General features: G+C 47.6%; 2 protein-coding genes across 3 annotated transcripts in view; one reads left to right on the plus strand and one right to left on the minus strand.

Annotated features, from left to right (window-relative positions):
• LOC108177085 (uncharacterized) overlaps positions 1-5,473 on the plus strand; it is a gene marked incomplete in the record, with an annotated part of 51,812 nt that extends 46,339 nt beyond the window's left edge. The window contains 1 exon segment of the mRNA XM_070050998.1: positions 292-5,473. Within this exon segment, the coding sequence (XP_069907099.1) occupies positions 292-509 (218 nt within the window).
• Positions 1-9,274, minus strand: part of ENTPD3 (ectonucleoside triphosphate diphosphohydrolase 3) — a 40,819-nt gene extending 31,545 nt beyond the window's left edge. Inside the window, exons 1-3 of one of the 2 annotated variants that reach the window (XM_008260264.4) lie at positions 9,169-9,274; positions 8,330-8,381; positions 4,730-4,857 (exon numbers count right to left, since the gene is read on the minus strand). In XM_008260264.4, the coding sequence (XP_008258486.2) occupies positions 4,730-4,857; positions 8,330-8,369 (168 nt within the window). In that variant the 5' untranslated portion in view covers positions 8,370-8,381; positions 9,169-9,274. Of the gene's footprint in view, positions 1-4,729; positions 4,858-8,329; positions 8,382-9,120 lie in introns of both variants that reach the window. The other variant, XM_070050997.1, reaches the window with a different exon arrangement.
• Positions 9,275-25,717: the final 16,443 nt, after the last annotated feature.

Genomic DNA, 25,717 nt, shown 5'->3' on the forward strand with positions numbered 1-25,717 from the left:
CTACCTTGAATAGAACATATATGAAGCTCACCTCTCTAGGACCCTTGGTGTAGGACAACTCTGAGATGGACTCTGCACTGGCTCCCAGAGATCCCCAGCAGGACAGAGCCCCAGCTACCCATAGTGCTGACCCCCTTAGCTAGCTGCCTCACCTCCCATCTCACTTCCCTTTCCCCAACCCTTGCTCCCTGGGGTCACCCCGAGATGCTCTAAGCAAACCCACATGTTTGAGCAGAGGAACATAACCCAGCTAAGGCGGTGACACTGAATGCGTGTGATCCTCTCCTACAGAAGTGCTCTCCATAGTGCCCTGGAATCTACAGTCAAGCAATGCTCAACATCAGGGACACATTCTGAGAAAGGCATCATTAACCAATTTCATCCTTGGAAACATCGGAGTGTGTGCAGATAACCTACATCATGGAGCCTACTACACACCTAAGCTACGGTGTACCACAGCGTACTCGCCTTGGCTTCAAACCTGCACTGAATTCTGTAGGCAGTTGTGACACAATGGTGTTTGTGCATCTAAGCATATCTAATCACAGAAAAGGTAGTTAAAAGATGGGACAAAAGATGAAGCACAGTACACCTGGGTAGGACCCTAATCTGGAGTGGAGATTGCAGAACTGGAAGTTGCTCTGGCTGTCGGTGGGTGAGTGTGAGAGCCTAGGACCCCACTGTGTACTACGGTAGATTTTATAAATTTAACCTATACCAAGTTTCTAAGAGATATATTTCTTTCTTCAGGACAAAGTAATAGCTTACTGGGGCCCCTGCTGCCCACATGGGATACCTAGCTGGAGTTCCGGGCTTCTGACTTCGGCCTGGGCCAGTCTGAGCCATTTCAGCCATCTGGGGAGTGAACCAGCAGATGGAAGATCTATCTCCACCCTGCCCAAGGAACTCCGCCTTTCAAACAAATAAGTCTTTCTAAAATAATATTTTAACTTCATATGCTTTTATTTTTTTGAAACTCTCTTTTGTAATAATCACTAGCTGTAAACACAAACACATCTTGTAGCCACACAAAAATATTTTCTTTTTTATATCTTTGGTCTATCAACTTTTCTCTATTTAAGAATTTTTTGTGTGTGTGGGAGAGGCTGGCATTGTGGTGCAATGTGTTAAGTCCCTGCCTATGACACTGGCATCCCCTACCAGAGTACAGATTCGACTTACAGCTGCTCTGCTTCCAATCCAGCTCCCTGCTAATGTGCCTGGGAAAGCAGTGGACAATGGCTCAAGCACTTGGGCCCCTGTAACCCATGTAGGAGGTCCAGATGGAGTTACTGGATCCTGGCTTCAGCCTGGCTCAGCCTGACTCAGCCTGACTGTCGCAGCCAGTTGGAGAGTGAACCAGCAGATCTCTGTCTGTTGGTCTAACTGTCCATCTCTGTGTCATTCTGAATCTCAAATAATCAATACATCTTTACTTTTTAGACATTTTATGTTAAAAACAAAGACAGATACAGACGCCTAGGCTACCCAGGGTCTTCTTCCTCCACATGTGGTTCCACTGTAAGTTTCAGGGGCAGCCATCAACACATGGAGCTGTGTCACAAAACCTCCTTCTGGACACCTCCTGAAAGACCTGCCTGAGGCTGTTTTACAGTTAACTATTTTTTTTTAATATATAGAAGGAATACACTCTAAAATATGTAACAATGAAAGACATAAACCTGCAGTCACTGGTCATCACAATCAACTATTGTGTCCTGAGTATAACTGTATATGTGCAGCTGGTGTTGTAGCATAGCAGGAAAAGCGACTGCCTGCAAAGCTGGCATCCCATATGGATGCCAGTTCAAGTCCCAGCTGCTCCACTTCCAATCCAGTTCCCTTCTGATATGCCTGGGAAAGCGGTGGAGGATGGTCCAACTGCTTGGGTCCCTGTACCCACGTGGAAGACCCAGAAGTAGCTCCTGGCTTCTGGCTTTGGCCTGGTCCAGCCCTGGCCATTGTGGCCATTTGGGGAGTGAACCAGAGGATGGAAGACATCTCTGTCTCTCCCTCCCTCACTTTTTAACTCTGCCTTTCAAATAAATAAAATCAATCTTTAAAAATTGCATACGTCATACTTTTAGATGACTGGCAATGCAGTAGGTTTGTTCACACCAGCATCACCCAAACATGTGAGCAACATGCTGTCTATGACATCGTGACGGTGATGGTGGCTTCACAAGGTGACAGCAATTTCTCAGCTCTGTGTGGTAGTCTATGGACTATGTCATGTAGGCTGTCTGTTGTTGATGGAGATGCTCCTACATGGTACAGAGCTGTGCTTTTCTCCACTCAGTTTACTCTTCTACTCTGGTCTGATTCCTCCACATCTCTCCAGTATGAGCACGTCCCATCTCCCTCACCTCCCAGAACAAATGGAAGCCATAGCTGGCATCTCCTTAACAAGCCGGTCCCTAATATTTGTAGGGCCCCGAGGTCACATTTTATAAATGGAGGATTCTGCTCTTTATTTTATTTATTTATTTGACAGGCAGAGTGGACTGTGAGAGAGAGAGACAGAGAGAAAGGTCTTCCTTTTTCCATTGCTTCATCCCCCAGTGGCCTCTGTGGCCACCGCGCTGCAGCCAGTACACCACGCTGATCCTAAGCCAGGAGCCAGGTGCTTCTCCTGGTCTCCCATGCAGGTACAGGGTCCAAGGACTTGGGCCATCCTCCACTGCACTCCTGGGCCACAGCAGAGAGCTGGCCTGGAAGAGGAGCAACTGGGACAGAATCTGGTGCCCTGAATGGGACTAGAATCTGGTGTGCTGTTGCCACAGGTGGAAGATTAGCCTATTGAGCCGTGGCACCGGCCAAGGATTCTGTTCTGAACCCTCACCCTAAACCTGTTCTTTTCCCACTCCTGGCAGATCTACAAAGAGCCTTATGCACTTGTGTGTAACCTGCTCAGACTACTTGTATGCTCCATCTATACCGCTGCAAGCTCTGCTGATACTCTCTGGTCAGTGGCGAGAGCCCCCCTTTAAAAGAAGCCAATGTCTACCCTGCATCCCAGGGTCTCAGGTACCATAGTAGGTTCTCTGGTTGGGCATATCCCCTGGCCCCATGGAGAGAGAGAAACCTGGAATGCAGATGGAACTGGTTCCTCTGAAAGGACAGAGGCCCCAGTTACTGGATTCCAAGAGTGGCATGAGCCTTAAATTCCCTCCCTCAGCTCAATAAACCTCCTTGCATCTGCATCCTTCCCCTGTATCTGCCATTCTGTGCACGTATGCTCTCCTATCAGAACTCAGGGTCAGGGAGACATAGGAGGGAAGTGAAGAGCCTTGGGAGCGGAAAGGACCTGATTTCGGTTCTAGTCCTGCCATCCACCGGCCAAGCCTGTGTCTCTTCACTTGCAAGATGACAGTCACAGTGCTTGCAGCCATCATGACCATTCAGTGAGATGGTTCAGGGAAAAGTGCTCAGAATACAAAGTGTAGGGAGACAGAGTTACTCTTAGTTACAGTTCTGATTTTGTGTAATTTATCAAAGAAGGCAGTGCCTGGAGCTTGGTCAAACAGCTTCTCCAGGCCTTGGGCAATGCATTTGGACAACCAGATAATTTGTTTCCATCTCATCACTGGAAAGTTCACATGGCTTTTTTTTTTTTTTTTTAATTTTTCATTCATGGCCTGAGAAACAGAGATTCTCAAACAAAACAGCTTATCAAGGAACCAAATGCCATTATCTAAAGGAGATTTTACCCTAGCCTTTGAGAAAACTAGACTCACAATGTTAGGTCCAACCCACCCATACAGCCTAGGGCATATCAGTTCCTTTTTTAAAAAATTCTACTTCAAATACAGCCCTTAAACAGTTTCTAACAACAGAGAGATGTGGAAAGAACTTGTGAGGTCAAGTGTAAATGCTGAATAGAGTCAAACAACAAGGCTGAATTACTGGGTCCCTAAGGCCCTGTAGCAAAGAAGGATTTGTGCATGTTTAATGAGTCAAAAACCAGAACAGTATGCAACAGAACAGGTGGCCCTCAAACCCGAAATACAGATTATTTGGCCCTTTACGGAAAAAGTTTGCTTACGCCTACTGAACGTGACTGCAGGACTCACTGACCCACTTCACCCTTCAGTTGCTAGCCTCTCATGAGGTCACTGCCCATGTCCCAGGCTGTCCACATGATTCTCAGCCTACCAGAAATCATCCTCAGGGCCACTGGGAGGTGAATTTGTTAAGGGGTGACAGAGGTCTCAAGGAATAAGCACAAGACCCTAATTAACTTTTGTGGGGCAGAGGGCAGAAGGGTTTCAAGGGTCATGGCACAGGTTCTAGACAGGAAGGCAGCACCAATGCAGCTCAAGGAGACCTCAAGTCCTTCATCTTTTGTGTTCCCAGGCTAGACCAGAAGAGGGACCGTGGTGACCTGGTCTCCCCACATGATCAGGATTTGTGGTCTGGGAGAATGGACAAGCTGGTGAAAACAGAAACTGTGCAAACTGGTCAATATTTGGTAGTTATCAACAATTCTTGGCTCCAGATGGTTTCTGGATGGTTTGGTTTCTATAGTCAGACACGAAAGCAAGACTGCACCATCCTCAGCAAAGGTGTCACCGTTCTCAATCTTTCTCCTCAAACATCACAAACCCAGCACTTCCAGGCCTTCTCCCCTAGGCCTTCACCATCTTTTCCTCATCTTCAAGTTACGGTTTCAGAATGAGGGATGTCACTGTCAAGTGCTTCCCTTCAGTGTCAGTCCTATCCCACTTACCTTCAGTCCCGGAGGAAAGACTTCTTGGTTGTAGATTTGGATAAGTGTGACCGCCAGAAGCACCACAACACTCACAAATAGGACTATCAAGGCGATGATGGTTGGAGTTCGGGAGAGGGCTTTGAAGCCTAAAATGGGAAGACCAAGAAGGGACATGCAGGAAAAGCAGGACGCAGGCACTCTACGGATTGTGGGCCCATAATTATGTGCATAAGTCACTTTGTCTTGTTTCCAGCAGACCCATGATTTTAAGGTGGAATAGCAGTTGGGTTCCAACTCCCATTTATCCTTCCTCCAAAACCAGGGACTCAAATAGTGCTTACAGACAGAGTAGTATGATCTAGCTTCCTGGTATTTCTCCAAGTGTATTATGCATATTAGTGGTCACCCCTGAGCTGATCTATAGCAATGGTTGTTTTAATGCAGATTTAGAACTCTGAGTTCTCTATTAAAGCCAATGACACAGCATTTTGTTGGAAAAGAATCTCAGTTGAATCTGAGTTGATCAGAATTGAGCTGTATGGAGGTGATTTCATTTACAGAAGTTCTGGAGCAGGCAGGCAACAGGATTCAAACGATGGTTTCCTGAAGGCTTGGGGCAGGCGTTCCCTGGGAAGAGAGTGGGTGCTTTCTGGGGTCAGGGGTGTGCTCTGCATCTTAACAGGACTGTGGAGTATGTGGGTGTGGCATCTGTCAAAACTCATCAAACCTTTCCAAGTCCTTCGGGAAAACCTGAAAATCAAATAACCAGCTTCTACACTTGGATTTTAGCCAAAAGGCCAAGAAGCAATAAAACGAGTTTCTTAAGTATAATTTCCCTTAAAAAGAAGATTCTTATAAATTGCATATACAGTTTAGGAGACAACTTAACATCTATCCATTTCTTTGTATATAAATTGCATTTTTTGTCAAAAGAAGATAAAAAGACAATCAATTATAATGAACTATCAGACATATTAATGGTACTGAATGGCTGAAATATGGTAAACATCAGCATAATAGAAAGATCACTGGATCAGAGAATCCAAATATATCTTTTACAAATCGATCTCTAATATTTATTAATAGATCTTTATAAAAATTAGGAGTGAGAAAAGAAGAGGGAGGAGGGCGAAGAGTGGGAACATGGGAGGGAGGGAGGGTATGGTGGGAAGTATCACTATGTTCCTGAATCTATAGATAGGAAATACATGAAATTTATATACCTTAAATACTGAAAAAAAATTGCTATGTAAATTTTAATGAATTAAAATTAAATAAAATGAAAATGAAAAACAAAACGAAACCCAGTTCCTCAGTCTCGCTAACCACAGGTCAAATGTTTGGTAACCATGTATGGGCAGGTGTTTGCCACGCTGCCCAGCACAGCTACAGAGCATCTCCGTCAGTGCAGACCGTTCTGCAGTGGGGAGGAGCCTGCTCTGCTCAGAAAGTTTCCTCTTAGGTCAACATAACCTGCGCTTTATTGCTTTGCTATTTCTAGGAGATAGTTTCCCGGAAGAAAAGGGGGTCTATGCCAGCATGGAATGAGGGAGCTTTCAAAGTTCAGGGAAAAATAGAATTAAAACATAGGTATATTTGGGTTCAAAACTTTTTTTGAAGCCCACGCATAATTATTTCCTAATAGGAATTTCCATGAACTTTTTGAAGACTCCTCCTAGACTTCAACTCAGCCCCAATATCCAATCACATGACAGCTCACCGTTGGGCAGGCAGGCTGTGGGCCTCTAGCACCCAAGAGGCAACTCTCTCTTTCTGCCCCATCTGATTCTCCTGCAGTGCAAATGCTGTCAGACACTCTGTGATGTCAACTGTCAGTCACTCAGCACCTTAATTCTCCTACCTTACTATACGGTGTGCAGCTCCATCCATGGAGAGCAATTTGTTAAGATTCATCAAAACTGCAAGTGAGCTCCCCACTGACTCACAGCTCCACTCCTGGAAATTTATCCTTCAGGATTCACCCCACAAGGGTAAAATGGCTTACACATGGTGATCTGTGATGCAGAATCATGTGCAACAACCACAGGGAGCCCAGCCACGGAGGAGCTGAACTTCAGGCATCTAAAGGGGTCCCAGGTCACTTTTCTGTGATTCCAGATAGAAGTACATGTACCAGGGGCAGGTGCTGTGGCGCAGCGGGTAAAGCCCCAGCCTGTGGCACCAGCATCCCATATGGGCGCCGGCTGCTCCTCTTCCGATCTAGCTCTCTGCTATGACCTGGGAGAGCAGTGGAAGATGACCCAAGTCCTTGTGCCCCTGCACCTGCGTGGGCTCCTGGCTTCAGATCGGCTCAGCTCTGGCTGTTGCGGTCATTTGGAGAGTGAACCAGCGGATGGAAGACCTCCCTCTCTCTGGCTCTACCTCTCTCTGTAACTCTTTCAAATAAATAAAATACATCTTAAAAAAAAAAAAAAACAGCATATGAACCAGCCAGCAACATGTTCAGCCACTGAGGACAACATTGACATCAACTTTCCAAGAACATAAGTGTCAGTTACAGAGGTTTCGGGATTGTTTCCAGCTAATAATACATGACAGAGAGTTCAGCTGCCCAATTCAAGTTGTCCCGTGGAAGGAAATGTCACAGGTCATCTGTATGTGTGATGTTACAGTACACAGTGCTAAAATGTCAAAAGCGTTTTGGGGAAAACCTGGACATCCAAATAGACCAGCTAAGTAAAATTTCCCTTTAAAAGCTTTCCTATTTTTGCATAGACTGTCCTTACTCTCCTGGAATCGTATCCTTTTGGAGAACAGGAATGCCCAATTCAGGGCCACGAATAAAGAACATCTACCCACGTGGGAGGGACGGGTGATCCCTGAGCAGCCTCTGACCACAGCCACGTGGCTGGCCACCTCAGTCCTCTGTGCTTCAGCAGTTTTCAAGGAAAAAGCTGTGATTACCTCCAGCAAATGCTCCCCCCAGCAGAAACGCGTGTTACAAAGCAAAATGCACGAGCCTAGGTCTCATGCATTTAAGAAACGCAGCCTGGAGCTGTGCTGTCATTAGGGCCGGACAAACGGTGTAATTGCAAGGTGAGCAGGAAGAGGCTGCTGAGTTTCCACATGAGCGGCTCCAAAAAGCGCTCCAGAGACTGGCGGGGCAGGCTCCGAGGCGTGTGTGTGTGTGTGTGTGTGTGAGAGAGAGAGAGAAAATTCTGTACTTGTGTCAACCGTCATGCTGACCCGTGCGGGAGGGCGGGGGAGTTGGCGGCCCTGGGCCAGCAACAACATTTGGCTGGAAACACAGGCAAGGTCCAAGTACGCTACAATCCATCACAAAATCAACAGTATCCTAGAGCGAGTCTTCCACACGCTAGGTAAGGGAAACCACAAGGGCCAAATTAATGGATTACAGAAACCGGAAAAGCCATCAAAGCGGAACATGCGTGTTCATCCTTGTTTTGTGTGGCTTTGATGAAAAGCCTTACTTTCATGTGAGGAATGCCGCCGCCGGCGAAACCCCAGCGAGCCACCGAGTCTCAAGCTAACGAGGTTCCACTGTCATTGGCAGGAGGCAAGGATGAAAGGCCTGGCCGGAGCAGGATTCTCCCGCGTGCTGGCCAAGCTCCCTGGCTGCCCTGCTGAGACACTAACCTGCTTGTTCACAGGGTTGGCGGGTCAGCACCGTGAACATGTTCTCTCCCAGCTGCAGGTGCGAGAGAAAACACCGAGTGACACGATGCCCCCGCTCCCCCCTCCCAGCCGCGGACTCCACAGGTTCAGAAAATCGTGCACAAGTTCAAACACAAACCCTCTCCACTTCCTCCCAATCAAAACCTCATCCGGGAACAGTGAGCCCGGACCCAGAACTTCAGACAGAGACCAAAGCCGGAGCTCAAATTCTCGAGTCATTTCCTTAAAGGCAAACCAAGGAAGAATGAGGTTTGCTGGAACTTGAAAATTAGAAATTTTTTAAAAATAAATAAATAAATAAAAAGTCTCCTTCGGCAGACTGTTCCACCTGCACGCAGCACACAGACAGAACAAACCTTGCTCCCATGGAGAAGACCAAGGGCAGGGCACACAGGCAAGGAAGGAGCTCTTGTCTGTGTTCGTGGCCTGCGAGCCTCCACCCGCCTTTTCAAGACCAGGGAGCTGTATCTTTGCGGGCTGGACAAAGTTGCAAAGGGGCTGTCGAGCCCCTGGGGTCCAGCGCACCCCGACCCGGGGTGGGGGCGGGGCTCATCGGACCGCGTCATGCCCGGCCACGGGCATCTCCCGAGCCGCAGAGACTCGGGGTGAAGACGCGTCCAGCCCTGGCCGGCGCTGCGGGAACCACCTCCCCGCCGCCCCAGGATCTGGGGCTCGCGTGCTCCGGGCCCTCCCCGCGGCCCTTTGCGGGAATCCGTTTCCTTCCTTCTTGACTCCCAGCCTCACGCTGTCACCTGCTTCTTCCTCGGCGGCCGGGGCGACCCGCAGTCCCTTGACCTTACCTGAGCGCTGCCGATTAGGGGAAAGGCTGCGGGCGCCAGAGACCGGCAGACCCAGGCTGGGGAGGCGGGGCAGGCCGGGGCTGGGCGGTGCCGGCTGCGCCCGGGACCGCCCCCTCGCCCCTGTCGGTGCAGAGCACCTGCTCACCTCCTCTCTTCTAGCTCCTCCCACCGTCACCCCGCCCCGCCTCCCGCTACCCTTGGAGGACGGAGAAGGGAGGGGGCGAGCCCCTCGTGCCGGAGACCACCTACTGTCCCCCCTCCAGGTACAAGGCAAATTGCACTTCACCGTTCCTCTTGTTCCTTCCTCCACATGGGAAGGGAAGGGGCCCCTCAACCCCACATGGGAAGAGAAGGGGCCTACTGCCTGCCCGCCTGCCTTGCATGTGCGTCAAGGCCAAGAACCATTGGATTTCCGTGCTAGTTTCCTCCACTGTCACTGGCCCCTAAGTAGAGGGAAAACTGGGCCAGGGTCCCGGGAGGGACAGGGCACTCCGTGGTGGTGCTCGGTGGCTTGCAGTCCTCTCTCACACACACACACACCTGCCCCCTGGGGGCTGCGGTGCCCCATCCCTCCATAGCGGATGGAGGGGATCGCAGTCGGCAGCCTGCAAAGGACCAAATCAGAAAGAGAACTAAACCACAGCGTGGGGCTGCAGAAACCCAGTGCCCCAGGGATGGGAGTCTAACAGCAGCAGCAGCAGCCTCCTGGGCCCTCCGAGTGAGCCCAGGGACCCCCGCAGTGACCTCAGCAATAGAGTGGGCCCTGCTGAGCAGCCCCAACCTGCAGCTCCTGGAAGAAGAGAGCTGAGGCCCTGGCCATGTTGTGGGCATGCCTGTTCCCTCCCGGAGACCCACCAGCTTCCCCTTGGCTGCAGGTGGGGCCAAGGCCCCTAGGAAACCAGAGACCCTTAACAGAGAAATGCCCCGGCTTTGAGACCTCTGAGCCCAGAGAGAAGGACCCAAGTTAGAAGAGTGTGTGTGTGTGTGTGTGTGTGTGTGCAGCCGGCTCTCACCCAGACAGGATTGGGGAGGGGCCCTTCCTGGGGGATTGGCACAGGGTCTGAGACATTCAGTGAGTGCTGGCTGCATTAGGAGACTTGGGTTTTTTTTGGCAGCTGTGGTGCTGAGGGTCCCTGAGCATCCAGCGGGCCAGAAGCCCCCACACAGCTGCCAATACTGTCCCAGACCTGAGTCAGGAAGTCCGGCTCTAGGGGGAATGCACCCCCCACAGTGATTTCCTAGGAGCTGGGAAAAGGTCAGGGCCTAGGGAGCCTTGCAATGTACTTGGTGCTGGTCTGAAACTCACAGACCAGTCTTTGCCAGCCTTCCTTCTGCTCGTCTCCACCCGCAAGGCTAGGGGCAGGCATTTGGCACAGTGGGCCTGTGAATGCGCAGACAAATAGGAATGTCTCAAACAGGAAAATGAACAAATGACATGCACTGCCCAAGAGGAATATAAGTGACCAATGCTCATGGCAAAGATGCTTAATCACATTACTTACACAAATTTTCCACTAAGAACTTTGATACCTTTAGATTTTTATTCATTAATTTGAGAAGCAGACTTGCAGACAGAGAGAGGAAACCACAGAGAGAAAGGTCACTCATCTGCTGGTTCACTCCCCAAATAGCTGCAACCGCCACAGCTGAGCTGATCCGAAGCCAGGGGCCAGGAGCTTTCTCTGGGTCTCCCATGCGGGTGCAGGGCCCCAAGCACTTGGTCCATCTTTTACTGCTTTCCCAGGCCATAGCAGAGAGCTGGATGGGAAGAGGAACAGCCGTGACACTGCTCTGTGTGCCCATATGGGATTCTGGCCAGCCCCAGAACTTGGATACCTTTAAAAAGACTTTAATTAATCAAGTTCTTTGTTTACTTGAGAGATGGAGAGACTGGGGTGGGAGAGGAGAGAAAACCAGACACATCCACAGACATAGCTCTCATCCATCCGCAATAGCCAGGAATGGGCCTGAGCTGGAAACTCAATCCAGGTCTCCCATGTGGGTGGTGGGGACACAACTCCTTGATGCATCAGCACAGCCTCTCAAAGGTCTGCCTTGGCAGGAAGCTGGAGTCAGGAGCCAGAGCTGGGGACTGAACCCTGGTACTCCACATAGGATGCAAGTGCCTTAGCTGTTGGGGCTAAACACCAGTTCTCCAACAGAAATATGTGTGTGTGTGTATTTATATGATTTATTTATGTATTTGAAAATCAGGGATATAGAGAGGGAAGGAGAGACAGAGAAATCTTCCATCTGCTGGTTCACTCCCTGAAATGGCCACAATGGGCTGGGCCAGGCCAAAGCCAGGAGCTTCTTCCAGATCTCCCATGTGGGTAGCAGGGGCCCACGCACCTTCCTTTCCCAGGAGCATTAGCGGTGAGCTGGGTCAAAAGTGGAGCAGCTGAGACTTGAACCACCTCCCATACGGAATGTCAGCATTGCAGGCAGCCACTGGCTCACTACGCCATAGCGCCGGCCAGGATGCATACACATTTCAGCTGATTAGCTTAACGACATTTAAACAGATCTGGAGTGGTGGTGTCGGCACAGTGTGGGGGAGACAGGCGCTCTCTCATTTCGGTGCGTGGCGCGTCCTCCGACCGCTCTGCGTGCTTCGAGTTGCCGCGTGCTCTTCTCCCAGGAGTTCCTCAAGGTTCACTCAGGGCTGTTTCTCCCTTCCCCTTCTGTGTTCTCGTCCCCGGGAATCTCAGCTGTGTCTGTTCCAGTCCCAGAAGTCCCTCAGGGGCCTGGGCCCCACTCAGGCCTCCCCACCTGCGCTGCAGATCCAGCGGACAGCATCTGACCTCGCCTGGGCGTCTCACAGGTGTCCCACATCTACTGGGCTTCGGGCTTCCCCCACCAAGCCCGCAACTCCTCAAGTGTTTCTCATCACCTCCACTCATCCCGGGAGCAGGCCAGAGACCTGAGGGTTACTTTTGATCATCTTTTTTTCACTGTGATTGTGTCCCTAACGAATCAGTCATAGTGACTGCTGGTTTCCACCTCTGAACTGTCCCTCCAGGAAGTACCCGTCTTCATCCCCACCACCACAGTGGTCTGAACCAGTGTATGTCGGTCTGCACACCACCAATACTTCGGTCAGATGATTCTGTGCTTGGGGGTCGGCCAGCTTGTGTGTTCCAGCATGTTTGCTTACAAGCAGACTTGACCCTTACCCACTAGATGCCAGTAACTGCCCACCACTCACAGTATGACAGCCAAAAAATATCTCCAGATATTTCCAAGTGCTTCTGAGAGGTGAGGTTTTCTGCCGATCCAAGTTGGTAACCTTACTAATCCATGTTCCTTTTCTTCCTTTGGGATCCATTTTTCCCAATGCTACCATCCCCATCGATTCTTTTTAAGCTGTAGTTTGTTTTTAATGGACACATAATAATTATACCTATTTGTGGGTACAGTGTGATATTTTGATAAGTGTATATATTATGTAATGATCAAATCAGGGCAATTAATATATCCATCATTTCAAACTTTAAAAAAATTGATATATTTATTTGAAAGAGAGAGAGAGAGATGGAGAGAGAGAGATGCCTTCCATCCGCTTGTTCACACCCCAAATGTCTGCAACAGCTGAAGCTGGGCCAGCTTGAAGCCAGAAGCCGGGAACGCCCTCCAAGTTTCCCAGGTGGGTGGCAGGAATTCAGGTAATTGTCCATCACCTGCTGCTTTTCTGAATGCACATTAGCAGGAAGCTGGACTGGAAGCAGAGGTGGGACTTGATTCCAGACGCTCTGACACAAGACTCAGTATCCCAAGTGGTGGTCGGCTTAACCTGCTCCACCAAACATCCCCTCCCACCTCACAGTTTATCCCTCATTTGGCCTGAGCACTGTCAAAGTCCTTTCTCTGGTTGTTTTGAGATATACAATATAATATTGAGAACTAGTCATACAAAGCACCAGAATTTATTCTTCATCTCGGACTTGAATTTTGTAATTATTGACCCATCTTTCTCCATCATCCCTCTGTCCATACTCTGGTATGAGATCAGCCTTTTATGGATTCCACGAAAGAGCGACATGTGATTTTCTTTTTTCTGTGTGTTAATTTCACTTAACATAGTGACCTTCAGGTTCCTCCATGATGCTGGGAATGACAGGGTTTCATCCTTTCTGGAGTCTGAATAGCATTCCATTGTGTATATGTACCGCATATTCTTTATCTGCTCACCCATCAGTAGACACTTAGGTTGATTCCCTAACTTGGCTATTACAAGTAGTGCTGCAATAAACATGGGGATGCAGATGTCTCTGACAGATGGATTTCATTTCCTTTGGATAAATACCCAGTCATGGGATTGCTGGATTATATGATAGTTCTATTTTTAATTTTTTTTGAGGAACCGCCCTACTTTTTTCCCCCAATCACTATACTCATTTGCACTCCCACCAATAGTGTACAAGGATTTTCTTTTGTCTCCTCATCCATGCTGCCATGTGTTACTCTTTGTCTTTCTGGCAACAGCCAATCCTGACTGGGGTGAAGTGATTCCTCCTGGTGGTTCTGATTTGCATCTCCTTAATGATTAGTGACATGGAACATTTTTTTTTTTTTTTTAATACAGCCCTATCTCCTTGAAACACAGATCTCACTGTGGGAAAACGCTCCTTTGAAAACTGTTCTGTGCTGGTCATTTCCTGATGGATACAGAATAAAATCCTCAGTGTGACCTAGGAAGGCTTGCGAGGGATGGTTCCGGTCTCCCTGTCAAGTAATAACCAAGGTCTTAACTAAGGGCAAACCAGCCTTCTTTCACTTCTTCATCTGTCTCAGGTGTGCCCCTTCCACAAGGACTTTTCCCACTATTTCTTTTGTGGTGTCTGCTCTTTTCATCTATCTTTCTCTAATTAGCTCTTGCTTAGAGATATTGTTCTCACCTCCACTACTCCTCTGATACCTCCCTGACATTCTCTCCTCCGGGTCGGGTCGTACAATCAACCAGGGTCCGATCCCTCAGTTATTTTTGAGTGCTTCCTTAGCAGCTGTTCCTCCTTTGCAGCTGGAGTTTGTGGTTCTCGTTGAGCAAATGACACCTGTTGCTTGAAGCAGCAGTCGCAGGATGTCATCCCACTGCGTGGTTTGCAGGTTTCAGGGTCAACAAGATAGAACCCACACTGGTGCTGGAGGGAAAATACTTCACTCTCATACAGAATACACAGGTCAGCTTCAATATGGAATGGCTGTCCCCATAGCCACTGGGTCTGAGGCAGAAGAAAGGTCTGCACACAGCTCGTGGTGCAGGTGAAGTTCCTCCACCCATCCGCCATGGGGTCGGCAATACTGACAGCTGGGGAGACTCCTGAGGGCCATTGACCCATTCGCTTAAGCAGAACAAAGGAGTACACATCCAACCCGGAACAAGGAAAGACACTACAAAGCAAGAGATTTGCCTAGTACAGGCTGTGATGATGTTTCTCTCTACGCAAGGAAAGTTTCCAGTCCACTCTTATATGCAACCAGGCAGGAGGTGAGAAGCTATGTATCACCACCTGTCTACAGTCCACACATGCGTTTGTCAAATAAAGTGTATCAAATCTAGTCGGGTCATCAGTTGCTCAGGAGGTAGAGGTGAAGTTGAATACAGTTCGCTCTCAAGCAACCCACATGGCTATAGTTTGCTTGCACAACCTCTCTATCATTTTGAGATCTCACCTTTCCACAAGGAGAATCAGATTCAGTTGGAGGGCCAGTCCTGCTTAGAACACCGTCTTTCATCAGGAACACCGAATGCCTAGTTAAGTTAACTAATGAAGTCAACACATTAATCTCGCACTATCCCACCTGAGCATGGATCACTTCCAGCTTCGTTTCTCCCTTCCACAAATTGTTAATATACAAAGACACTATCTTCCACCTGCAGATAATTGAGGGCTATTAACTTGCCCACAACCACCACCGAGGTTAGAGTTTAGAGAGTGTTGTGGTCTTGAATAGCTTGAGGAAGGATTGAGATATTGTGTACCACTAAGGCCTTTAAAATGGGAGTATGGGACTAGAAACATGGTTTGAGCTTAGTTTCTCCTGACATGGCACTGCTAGTTCTTATTGGCTGCTTGTTGCGCCAGGCATGACAAAGGATCCTGAGGGAAAGAGAAGAGGAAAGAGTAATGTTCCCACCAGGCAAGATAGAACTCACTGCACTGGATGGAAAACACTTTACTCACATAGAAAAGAGAGCAAGATCAGCTATAATACCGAATGTCAGTCCTGCATGGACAGTGGGTCTCACCCCCTACCTGATAGAGAGGAAAAGTCTGCACACAGCCCTCTTGTACTGCAGGTGCGGCTCCTCCATTCCACAGACCTGCAGTTCTGGAGAGACTAAATGGAGAAGGCAGCTTAGTTTCTCTCTGAGGAAACTGGGGTGTGCTTTACTTCTGCCTCAGAGAGCGATTGCTAAGCTTTGGACTCCAGAAACTACACCTGTGGCCCCCTTGCCGACACTCCAGCTTTCAGCCTGGAACTGAGCCTCATATCCTCGGCTGTCCTCGTACCAAGGCCCTTGGACTTGGGCTGTTACGCTGCTGGCATCCCAGGGTCTCCAGCCTGCAGACAACTTGTCATGGGACTTTTCAGCTGCCATCATTGTGTAAGCAAAACCCCTAGAAATCCTCCTGTATCCATATACCTATCCTGTTTGCTTCTCTCTAGAGAACCCCCACTACTACAAAAGGCCTGGAACATCTGCAATGTGTTCAGCCTCCTACAGCAAGGCAGTTACTTCATGGAGTTGACTTAACCTTGAGTCCCAGTAGGACTCCATCTTGAATGTAACATTTGGATGGACCTTTGCTGAGTTTGACTTCTTTTATTAGTAGAATTAGCAAGTACTCAGACAAGGATGGGCATTGCAGGCTTAAGGTTACTGTGGCTATTTGGTGGTCGGGCACCTTGTTGCTGTTAGGGCTCAGTGCCAGGCTAGGAGTTGCTGTCTAAAGGGGGTATGTCTGGAAATTCTCTTGAGGTTACTTATATCTTCAAGACCTGTAGGCCACTGCACCCCGGGGCAATCTTTTATTTCAGCAGACTGTAGATCAATTGGGTAGGAACCACCAAGACCTGTTACTTCCACAGGGCTGGAAGGTTCCATTGGCCCCCGTGGCAGGGCCTGGGCTCATGCACACGGCACTGCCTGTGGAGTCCACTGTTTTGGGGGCCCCCATTTAAAAGTGGATTCCTTGTGGGTAAACTGGATTTAAGCGACCAAAATAACCTCGGGATGTGGCACATTTTATCTCTAATGGTCAAAGAGGCCTACCAGCTGTAAAGCTTTTTTTCTTATTAGTGGGGGCTTCTAAGGGAAGCATTTTTTTTTGTTTGTTTAACTTTAATCAGGAGTGTGCCTCTGACTGCTAGGCCAGGTGGCTCTCTAGATAGACTTTATCAGGGTTGACAGCCCAGACTGTGGCGTGGTGTCCATAACTTCATCTAGGATCTGGTCAGCTTGTTTCCTCACGAGATCAGCACTGAGAATGCCATCAACATTGTGCATGACAAGTGCTTCTGGGTATAGCTGGGCTTTCTCAGGTCTAGCCCTAGCCACTGGTGGCACAGTGCCAAGGTATCTGAAGTAGAGTGCAAGTACACTGCAGAACATTCCATGTGAATGCAAATTGGTCCTGATTACCAGTCCACGAAAGGATTCGGGAAAAAGACATTAACCACATAAATAACGGTCTCCCATATGGACCTCCACTTCCTCAGGGACAGCTACTATAGGAGCTCAGAGCAGTGCTTTAGTGTTTAGTCTTTAGTAGTCCACTGTCAGCCTTCAGACTCCTGAGGCCTTTTAAAAAAAGATTATTTTATTTAGTCGAAAGGAAGTGAGGGAGAGAGAGAGAGAGAGAGAGGTCTTCCATCCACTGGTTCACTCCCCAAGTGGCCACAACAGCTGGAGCTGGGCCAGGCCAGAGTCCAGCTCAGAATTCCATCTGGGTTTCCCGTGTGGGTGGCAGGGGCACAAGTACTTAGACCATCTTCCACTGCTTCCCCAGGCACATTAGCAGAGAGCTGGATGGGAAGTGGGGAAGATGGGATGGGATGCTGGCATGGCAAACAGCAGCTTAACCCACTGCGCCGGATCGCAGGCCATCCTGAAGCCTGTTGCATAGGCCAGACTGGGTAGTTAAATTTTTATAGACTGGTGCATAGTATTCCTGCCTAAGTAACCCTGTTACAATAAGTAATATATTTCTCTCTACCTTCTATGCTCTAAGATTGTTTTTAGTAACCCACTGGTTCCTGGGTAATCTCAGTGATAGGCAGGAGTGAATGTTCCCTGATATTATGGGTGAATCCTGTTATGAAGGGGGTACATACCTTGCAATGGTGGTAGTGATATGGCCACAGAAGCCACAATACCAAAACCTAAAATGTACTCAGTGGTGGGCCCCAGTGACCTAGGCATGCTACCCATAAACACACGGCCACATGCCTGCCCTGGGTCTCAGCATTGCACCTGAAGCCTCCAATGCCACAAGCTTACTTCTATTCCTGGAGGGGCCTGGGGTTATTGCCCTTTGGCCATCAGCATCTAAGAGCTCCATAAAAGTCTGAACCGCCTCCCCTTTCTTTTTACCCTTCAGGATTTGTCGGCCCCACCTCTAATTGTTCTTTGCGAAGGAGATATGGTCAGGATACATGTGAGAAAGTGCATTCTCCTTACTTGACTCTTGATCCCCATTGTAGGTGTCCCTTTGCCATCCTCAGCAGGGTACAGGGCAACCTTGGCAATTTGAGTGCCCGCCTTCCCTGGACCATGCTCAGGGACTCAGGGTGCCACTACATAGGACTGGAGGTACTTCCAGTCCTGTGAGTCCCCATCCCCTTGCTCATCTCTGGCTCTAAGCAGAGGCTGACTTTTAACGTAGGGGACCCCCTTCCACATTTAGCACTGGCAGAGCTCTACTGTGGGAATCCCACCCATTTCTGTCTTGTCTGTTCTATTTCAGTAGGGCAGTCAATTTGTTGTGCCCATGGATCCTACCCTCATTTCCCTTCCCTCCATCATTCTTAGAATTCCTTTTTAGCCCCTTGGGACTGCTTCTCATTACCAGGACTCCATCCATCAGAGCCTGCCTCAGTGGCAATGGTAGAGACTATCTTGCTGTTTCCACTCTAAGACAGGATGTTTGGAAAGTTTCTCCCCACCCCCATCCTTCCCAGAGATAGTAGGAGACAAGGGGTGGCCATCCCTTGAAAAGCTCTTATCTCATCAAAGTCTCTGAGGTCTTGTGGAACAGAGCTGCCTCATCCTCACCCAGTCCAGGAGGGAATTGCATAACCAAGTGTCTATTGCCTTCACACATGCGTGGTAGTTATGGACTCATGGGGAATTTTTAAGACTATTTTACTCTTTGGGAAGTCCCCATGGACAGAAATACTGCCTTCATATTTCACACTACCTAGATCACAGTCAGCGTGGGTTTATTTCTGTCTCTCTCCTGTTGGTTTTGCTGTCCCATGTGGGCAAAAATACACTGAAATAGATCAGTGGTTAGTTTCCATGAATGTGGCTTTTGACCTGAGGATTTTGGGTGTGCAGTACCTCCTTGTCCAAAAAAGTCACCAACCGAACCGTATGAGACTCTCCTGGCTTTTGCCTGTATGTGACCTTCAGTTACCCTATTTCATTCTCAGAGAAGGATCTCACTTCAATAGTTTCATTGGTGGTTTTGCATTGGGTAAAAACAAGTCTTATTTGGAGCCCACAACCAACCAGGATTACATGTGACTCCCCATACATGGTCTCTGACTTCCCTCAATCATTCTCTGATGTCTGCTGTATTAGAGAAATAAAACCGGTAGGATAAACACATTCACACACAGTTCATCTACTAATTTATCATAAGGTTTTGGTCACATGATTACAGGAGCTGAGAAGTCACATGACCCACCATCTAGAAGCTAGAGAGCCAGGAAAGCCAGTGGGATTCTAATGCATGTCTGTGTTCCTGAGAACGAGGGTCACTGAGGGTGTGCATCCAGTCCAGGAGCAGGGAAAAACTGATGTTCCAGTTCATGCAGTCAGGTAGGGAGAGTGAATTCTCTCTTCCTGCACCTTCTTGTTCTATTCGGCTCTTAAGTGGATTGATGGTGTCCACCCGTGATGGGGAGAGTTACTTCTTTTACTCTGATTCAAATGCTAGTCTGTTCCACATATACCCTCACACACTCACCAGAAATCATGTTTAACCAGAAATCTGGGCATTCATGACCCAGTCAAGTTGACACATAGAATTAACTGTTACACCTGGGACACAGTGGGAGTTGGCAGGTGGTGAGGGTGTAGGTAGACAGCCATGATTAAGGCTTTGTTTCACTACTCTTTATAGGACCCACGTCTCACATAGCCAGCTTCACTCATTGCTCTAACATTTCTGTTGACAGGGTGACTGTCTACATCCCACTTACTGTGTGGCCATAGGGAGTCTAGTGCAGTTGTCATCCTGTCACACCCTAAGGAGCTGGCACCACTTTGGGAAGACTGAACTGATGAGAATTTGTGCCCCTATCATGTCATGATAGGCTTTGTAGATAACCCTACTGATAGAGCTAAACTGTGGGACAAGTGGCCCCTTGCTTACCACCAGGAGCAGCAGGACCTGCATGTGAACCCATTGCATGGTTTGCAAATGTTGGGGTTTTTAAGACAGAATCACATGGGCACTGGTTGGAAAAACACTCACACAGAGACAGAAAGATCAGCTTTAATACTGAATATCAGACCCCAATGGCCAGTCTTAGAGGTTGAACAGAATTTAACTTCCTGAACATATGCAGATGTGAAACCCCAAGGTCTTGTGTTGACAGATTAATGTCAACGGTTGATGGATAAAAGGTGGAGACTTAATCCAATTACAGTGTCTTGGATATGTGTCTAGTGGGGAGTCTTTAAGTCACTGCGGGCTTGCCCTCAGAAGGGGTTCTGTAATGTAAGATGAGTCTTCTGCTCCCTGTGTCTCTCAGCTTCCCGGCATGCCATGTGATCATCCCACTGCACATATTCCATAGCCTTGAAAAGACATGAGACTAATGGGGCCACTTGATCTTGGGCTGTAAGCTGAAATTAACCACCTTCTTTCCTTAAGAAGCTCCCACTGTATTCCAGGTGTAGTGGTTAATTTTATGTGTCAACTTGATTGGGTCATGGACGCCCAGGTATTTTAGCTACAGTGTGGAAAAAGTAATACACAGAGAGATCTACACCCATGCTTCTTGTACTGCAGGTGACATTCCTCAACCCAACCCCGGGGGGTCTGAAATAAGAAAGCTGGAGGTGTGCCTGAGTCATACCCATGTTTTCAAGCGTTACGAGGAACACATCAGTCCCAGGGTAGGGAGAGATACTGAAAAGCAAAGAGGCACACCTAGTACAGCCTGTGAAGATGCTTTCTCTTTATGCAAGGAAAGTCTCCAGGCCCAAAGCCTCCCTTGTGTGACCACGCATAAGAGAATAAGAAGCTGTATATGACTTACCTTTCCCAACAGTAATCCTCTGTTGAGTCTTTCTCTGTCTGTGAGATAGCAAATCTAGTAGAAGTCATGCTGTTCTTTTCATTACTTGTTGCATTCCCAGTGCCTAGTATGATCACGTACACATTAAGCACTCATTAAACACATGTGTTGAATAAATAGGGTGTTTCTTTATAGAATGAGAATATAAGTATTTTGACTACCTTACATGAGAAATACTTTTCATGGATTGCCGCTTAAGACTCAATATTTTAATAGAAAGCTTTTATTTAATAAATATAAACTTCAAAAGTACAACTTTTGGATTATAGCGCTTCTTCCCCCCATAACCACCCTCCCATTCACAAACCATCCCATCTCCTACTCCCTCTCCTATCCCATTCTTCATTAAGATTCATTTTTAATTATCTTTATTTTTTTGACAGGCTGAGTGGACAGTGAGAGAGAGAGACAGGGAGAAAGGTCTTCCTTTTTGCCGTTGGTTCACCCTCCAATGGCCGCCGCGGCTGGCGCGCTGCAACCGGCGCACTGCGCTGATCCGATGGCAGGAGCCAGGTACTTATCCTGGTCTCCCATGGGGTGCAGGGCCCAAGCACTTGGGCCATCCTCCACTGCACTCCCTGGCCACAGCAGAGAGCTGGCCTGGAAAAGGGGCAACCGGGACAGAATCTGGTGCCCCGACCGGGACTAGAACCCGGTGTGCAGGCGCCGCAAGGTGGAGGATTAGCCTAGTGAGCTGCGGTGCCGGCCAACTCTAATGTTTTTAAGAATGACTACTGCCTGATTGTTGAGGTTTGCAGTATTTCAGTTAAATTCAGGGTATATAATAGAAAATCAGTAACAAACTAGAATATAGCCCAGAGGGACTACTGGGAGAGTGCTACATAGTTAGGAAACTGGTTTCTAGTCTCACCTCTGTTAATGACCAGCAGATGTGTGACCTTGGACACATCTGTAGACTTGTGGGATACTCAGTTTTTTTCACCTGTGAAATGAAGATATTGAGTAGAATTAGGTAACTTGTGATCCAATCACTTTTTAAAAGATGTTTCTTATTTGAGAGGTAGGGTTACAGGGAGAGACAGAAACGTCTTCTATCCGCTGTTTTACTCCCCAAATGGCCACAATGGCTGGAGCTGGGCCCATCCAAAGCCAGGAGCCAGGAGTTTCTTCCAGGTCTCCCATGTGGATTCAGGAGTCCAAGAACTTGCTCCATCTTCTACCACTTTCTCAGGCCATAAGCAGAGAGCTGGATAGGAAGAGGAGCAGTTGGGACTCGAACAAGCACCCACATGGGATGCCGCTACTGCAGGCAGAGGTTTAGCCTACTATGCCACAGCACTGACCCAGATTCCATCATTTTTGAAAGCATAAAACTAGAGATGTGTACCATGGGAATGGTTGGAGTTTGGGGAGAGACTGCCAGAGTAGTGAAGTATGGAGGAAGAGGAACAGGGCAGAGGTGTGTGTGTGTGTGTGTATGTGAGTGTGTGCATGCACACATGTGTACATGCCTGTCCCCCATAACCCTCAGCTCTGGTCCCCTGCAAACCAGTCCTTACTTCCATCATTTCAGCCAAAATTAAATTCTGCAGAAATTAGTTACTTGCTCCATTTTTCTTGATGTTCTTTGTTGGCCTAGCAAATTTAACAAAGCATGAAGATCAGTTATTCTCTAGATTCCTGGCTTTGGAGCATTTTCATGGATGGAGAATTGTAAACAGATAGGGTTGTTTTCATCTTATATCCTCAGAAATCTGTGTTCTCAGAAATCTGACTCTCCAGAGTCAGAACCAAGAATGTACAAGGGATCTTCAAAAAGTTCATGGAAAATGTGCATTACCAAATAAAAAATCAAGCAAATAAAAAATTAAAAATTTCACATGGGTCTCCAAACATTTTTCACCCAAATAAATTTATCTTTTAATTTCATTTTCCATGAGCTTTTTGAAGCACCCTCTCCTGTGTGTGTGTATGCAGACACGTATGCATATATCATACACACACTCATGCGCAGGCACTGGTGTATGTGAAGGGACTTACTACAAGGGCTTGGATCACCTGACTATGGAGGCTGAGAAGTCCCAGTGCATGCAGCCAGTGACCCCAAGGCCCAGGAGAGTACAACGCAGTTAGCATCCAAACCTGAAGACCTGAGAACCAGGAAAGCTGATCATGGAAACTTCAGTCTTGGTCCAAATTTGAAGGCAGAAGAAAACCTGCTGAGGTGTCACCCAGATGAAGGCAGGCAAAGAGAGTGCATTCTGCCTTACTCTGCCTTTGGGTTCTATTTGCACCTTCATGGGGTTGGATGAGGGCCACCCACTCTGGAGGGCCAGCTGCTTTCCTCTACCGACTCAATGTTAATGCAGTCCAGAAACATCCTCACTGATAGACAAACCAGAATAACGTTTAATCAAATAGCTGGGCCCTCCATGGTCCAGTCAAGCTGATGCATAAAATTAGCTGTACTAAATCCCATTGCATTTTTAAAGAAATCTTTGGTCCAGCTCCAGACTCAGGTCTTGTCTTGAAGCCATATAAGGCAAGCCATCCTTGGCCATACTTCGTGTGCTCAGGATTCTCATGTACAAAGGGAAAATGGCAAATTTAGAACAAGGAACAAGGTCAGTGAAATTAACATCTAAGAGCTATGTTGGTTGGCTATTGTAGGCTCAGAAAGAAATGAGCCCTTACCTAGGGTAGGCATACTGCGTGTTTGCCGTTACCTGGCACCTGTTGTAGTCCCAGATGTTGCTGGAATGCTCTGAGTTTGCTGCAGCCACGTCTGTCACCTTTGTCCTTCTCTCTTCCTACTCTCAGAAGCCAAACAACCCTGTGTATTCCACTTCACAATGGCCTCCTATGCTAGTTCTATCTTGGATTCATCTAATAGATTTCTCTCAGTGGCTTCTATGTCCTGGGAGCTGTACTTTCTGGGACTGGGCAGGAAGTGATCCAACCCTTGTGGATGTGAACGTCCCTCTTGTTCTGTTACGTATGTCCTCTAGGCCCTGCTATTGCTGCAGAACATGCTGGAACAGCCTCCCAGGAAATCGGCACCCATCTTTCCCCATTCTGAGCTTTTTGCTTAGTTTTCATTTTTTTCTGTGCTGTACAGTGAACCCCTTGGGAAGTCTGGTGAAGCTGTTGGATGTTTTCAGAGTCATGTTATTAAATATGTAAGATGAAACACATAAGGAAAGCTTTATGTTCAAATGTATTATCAAAATGTTTTAAAAATCAAATGTATCACATATAGGTATGCTTTTTTTCAAAGATTTATTTATTATTTAAAAGGCAGAATTATGGGGAGGCAGAGGAAGACACAGAGAGAGAGACAGAGACAGAGACAGAGAGAGGGTTGTCTTCCGTCCAAAGGCTCATTCCCCAAATGGCTTCAATGACCAGAACTAGGCCAATCCGAAGCAAGGAACCAGGAGATTCTTCCATGTCTCTTATGCAGGTGCAGGGGCCCAAGGACTTGGGCCATCTTCCACTGCTTTCCCAGGCCATAGCAGAGAGCTGGATGGGAAGTGGAGCAGACAGAACTCATTGGTGCCCATGTTGGATGCTGGCAATGCAGGCGGCGGCTTTACCTGCTATGCCACGGTGCTGTCCCCTGCATGCTTCTTTATTAACTTGTTACATAATAAGACCCAGCAGCAGGTCTAATCCTGACTCTCTTGTTCAAGTATGATGAGCATAAAGGGTATTTGAAGATGTCTACCACAATGGTAACAGGGCATGAAAATATCTGTGGTTTCTATTGGCAACGGAGTCAGCTTGTTCATATCATGTGTTTGCCCATGTTCATAATAGAACAAAATATTACATTTCCTGAAAATAAAAGTGTCCTTTTCCCTGGGCATGAACGTGAGTCCTCTGAATTCTATGTGGACCCCAGGCTAAGAACCCCAGCCAACCCACCTTCTCTGAGCAGAGGGCAAAATGTATGGGTTTCCTGCTTAGAATTATTTTATGACTCATGCTTTCAATAGTGAGCTGTCACTGCTTTGTGGGATAAACTCAAATTCCACCTGGAATTCAAAGAACTGCCTCTACCAGTGAATGTTTTTCTGCTTTTTAAAAATGTACTTAAATGGTATTACATATTCTGTTTTTTTTTTTTTTTGCTCAAAAGCCTTTTTCTACCCTGAGATTTATCCATGTTGATATTTATAGATTTAGATAAAAATAAGCTGGATAGTGTACTATGATGCAAATAAACTTCAACCCACTTATGCTTTCCCCTGTTTGTGGATATTTGGATTGCTCTTATTTTTTAGATTGTTGGTGAAGATGTTTTATTAGATTTATCTTTTTTATTTTTGTTCTTTAATAATTTATTTGAAAGAGAGTCAGAGATCTGCTATCTACAGGTTCATCCCCATGACCCCCACCAAATGTTTGCAATGGCTGGGAGTGGGCCAGGGCAAAGTCAGGAGCCAGGAGCTCCCTCTGGCTTACCCATGTGCACACAGGGGCCTGAGCACCTGGACCATCCTCTGTTGCTTTCCCAGGCATACCCTCAGGGAGTTGGATCACAAGTGGAGCAGCCAGGACTCAAACTGGAGTCTGTACGGGATGCCAGAGCTGCAGGCGGTGGCTCAACCCACTACACAGGACATCCCCCAACCCTGCCACACTGTTATTTTACAATGAATAGTTTTTAATTCCCAGTTTTCAACTCTAGTGAGATGAATATTAGCCGCTAAACTTCGTAGAGAAAGAAGCTCTTTGAGGTCCTGAGAATTTGTATACTGAGCCAGTGCTACTGAGTGATAGATTGACCCACACTGAGCCCCTTTTGAAGGTCTGGCTCTGTCTATTCCAGGACGTGGTGGGCAAGGGCAGGCCAAGGCCTCTCAGGAAGACTGAGCTCCTGAACAAGTGCTCCACATGTCCCCTAGGCACCAATTTTCATTGTAATATCTTTCCAATTTTTGTCACCAGATAGGGAACGATGAAATTCTGCACTTTCGGCTGGAATATGCCTAATTTTCTTCTCCACTTGATTGGCTTCCATTACTCTCTTTTCCGTCTGATTGAA

The sequence above is a fragment of the Oryctolagus cuniculus genome, chromosome 10, assembly GCF_964237555.1.
Source record: "Oryctolagus cuniculus chromosome 10, mOryCun1.1, whole genome shotgun sequence".
In the NCBI taxonomy this organism is placed as follows: Eukaryota; Metazoa; Chordata; class Mammalia; order Lagomorpha; family Leporidae; genus Oryctolagus; species Oryctolagus cuniculus.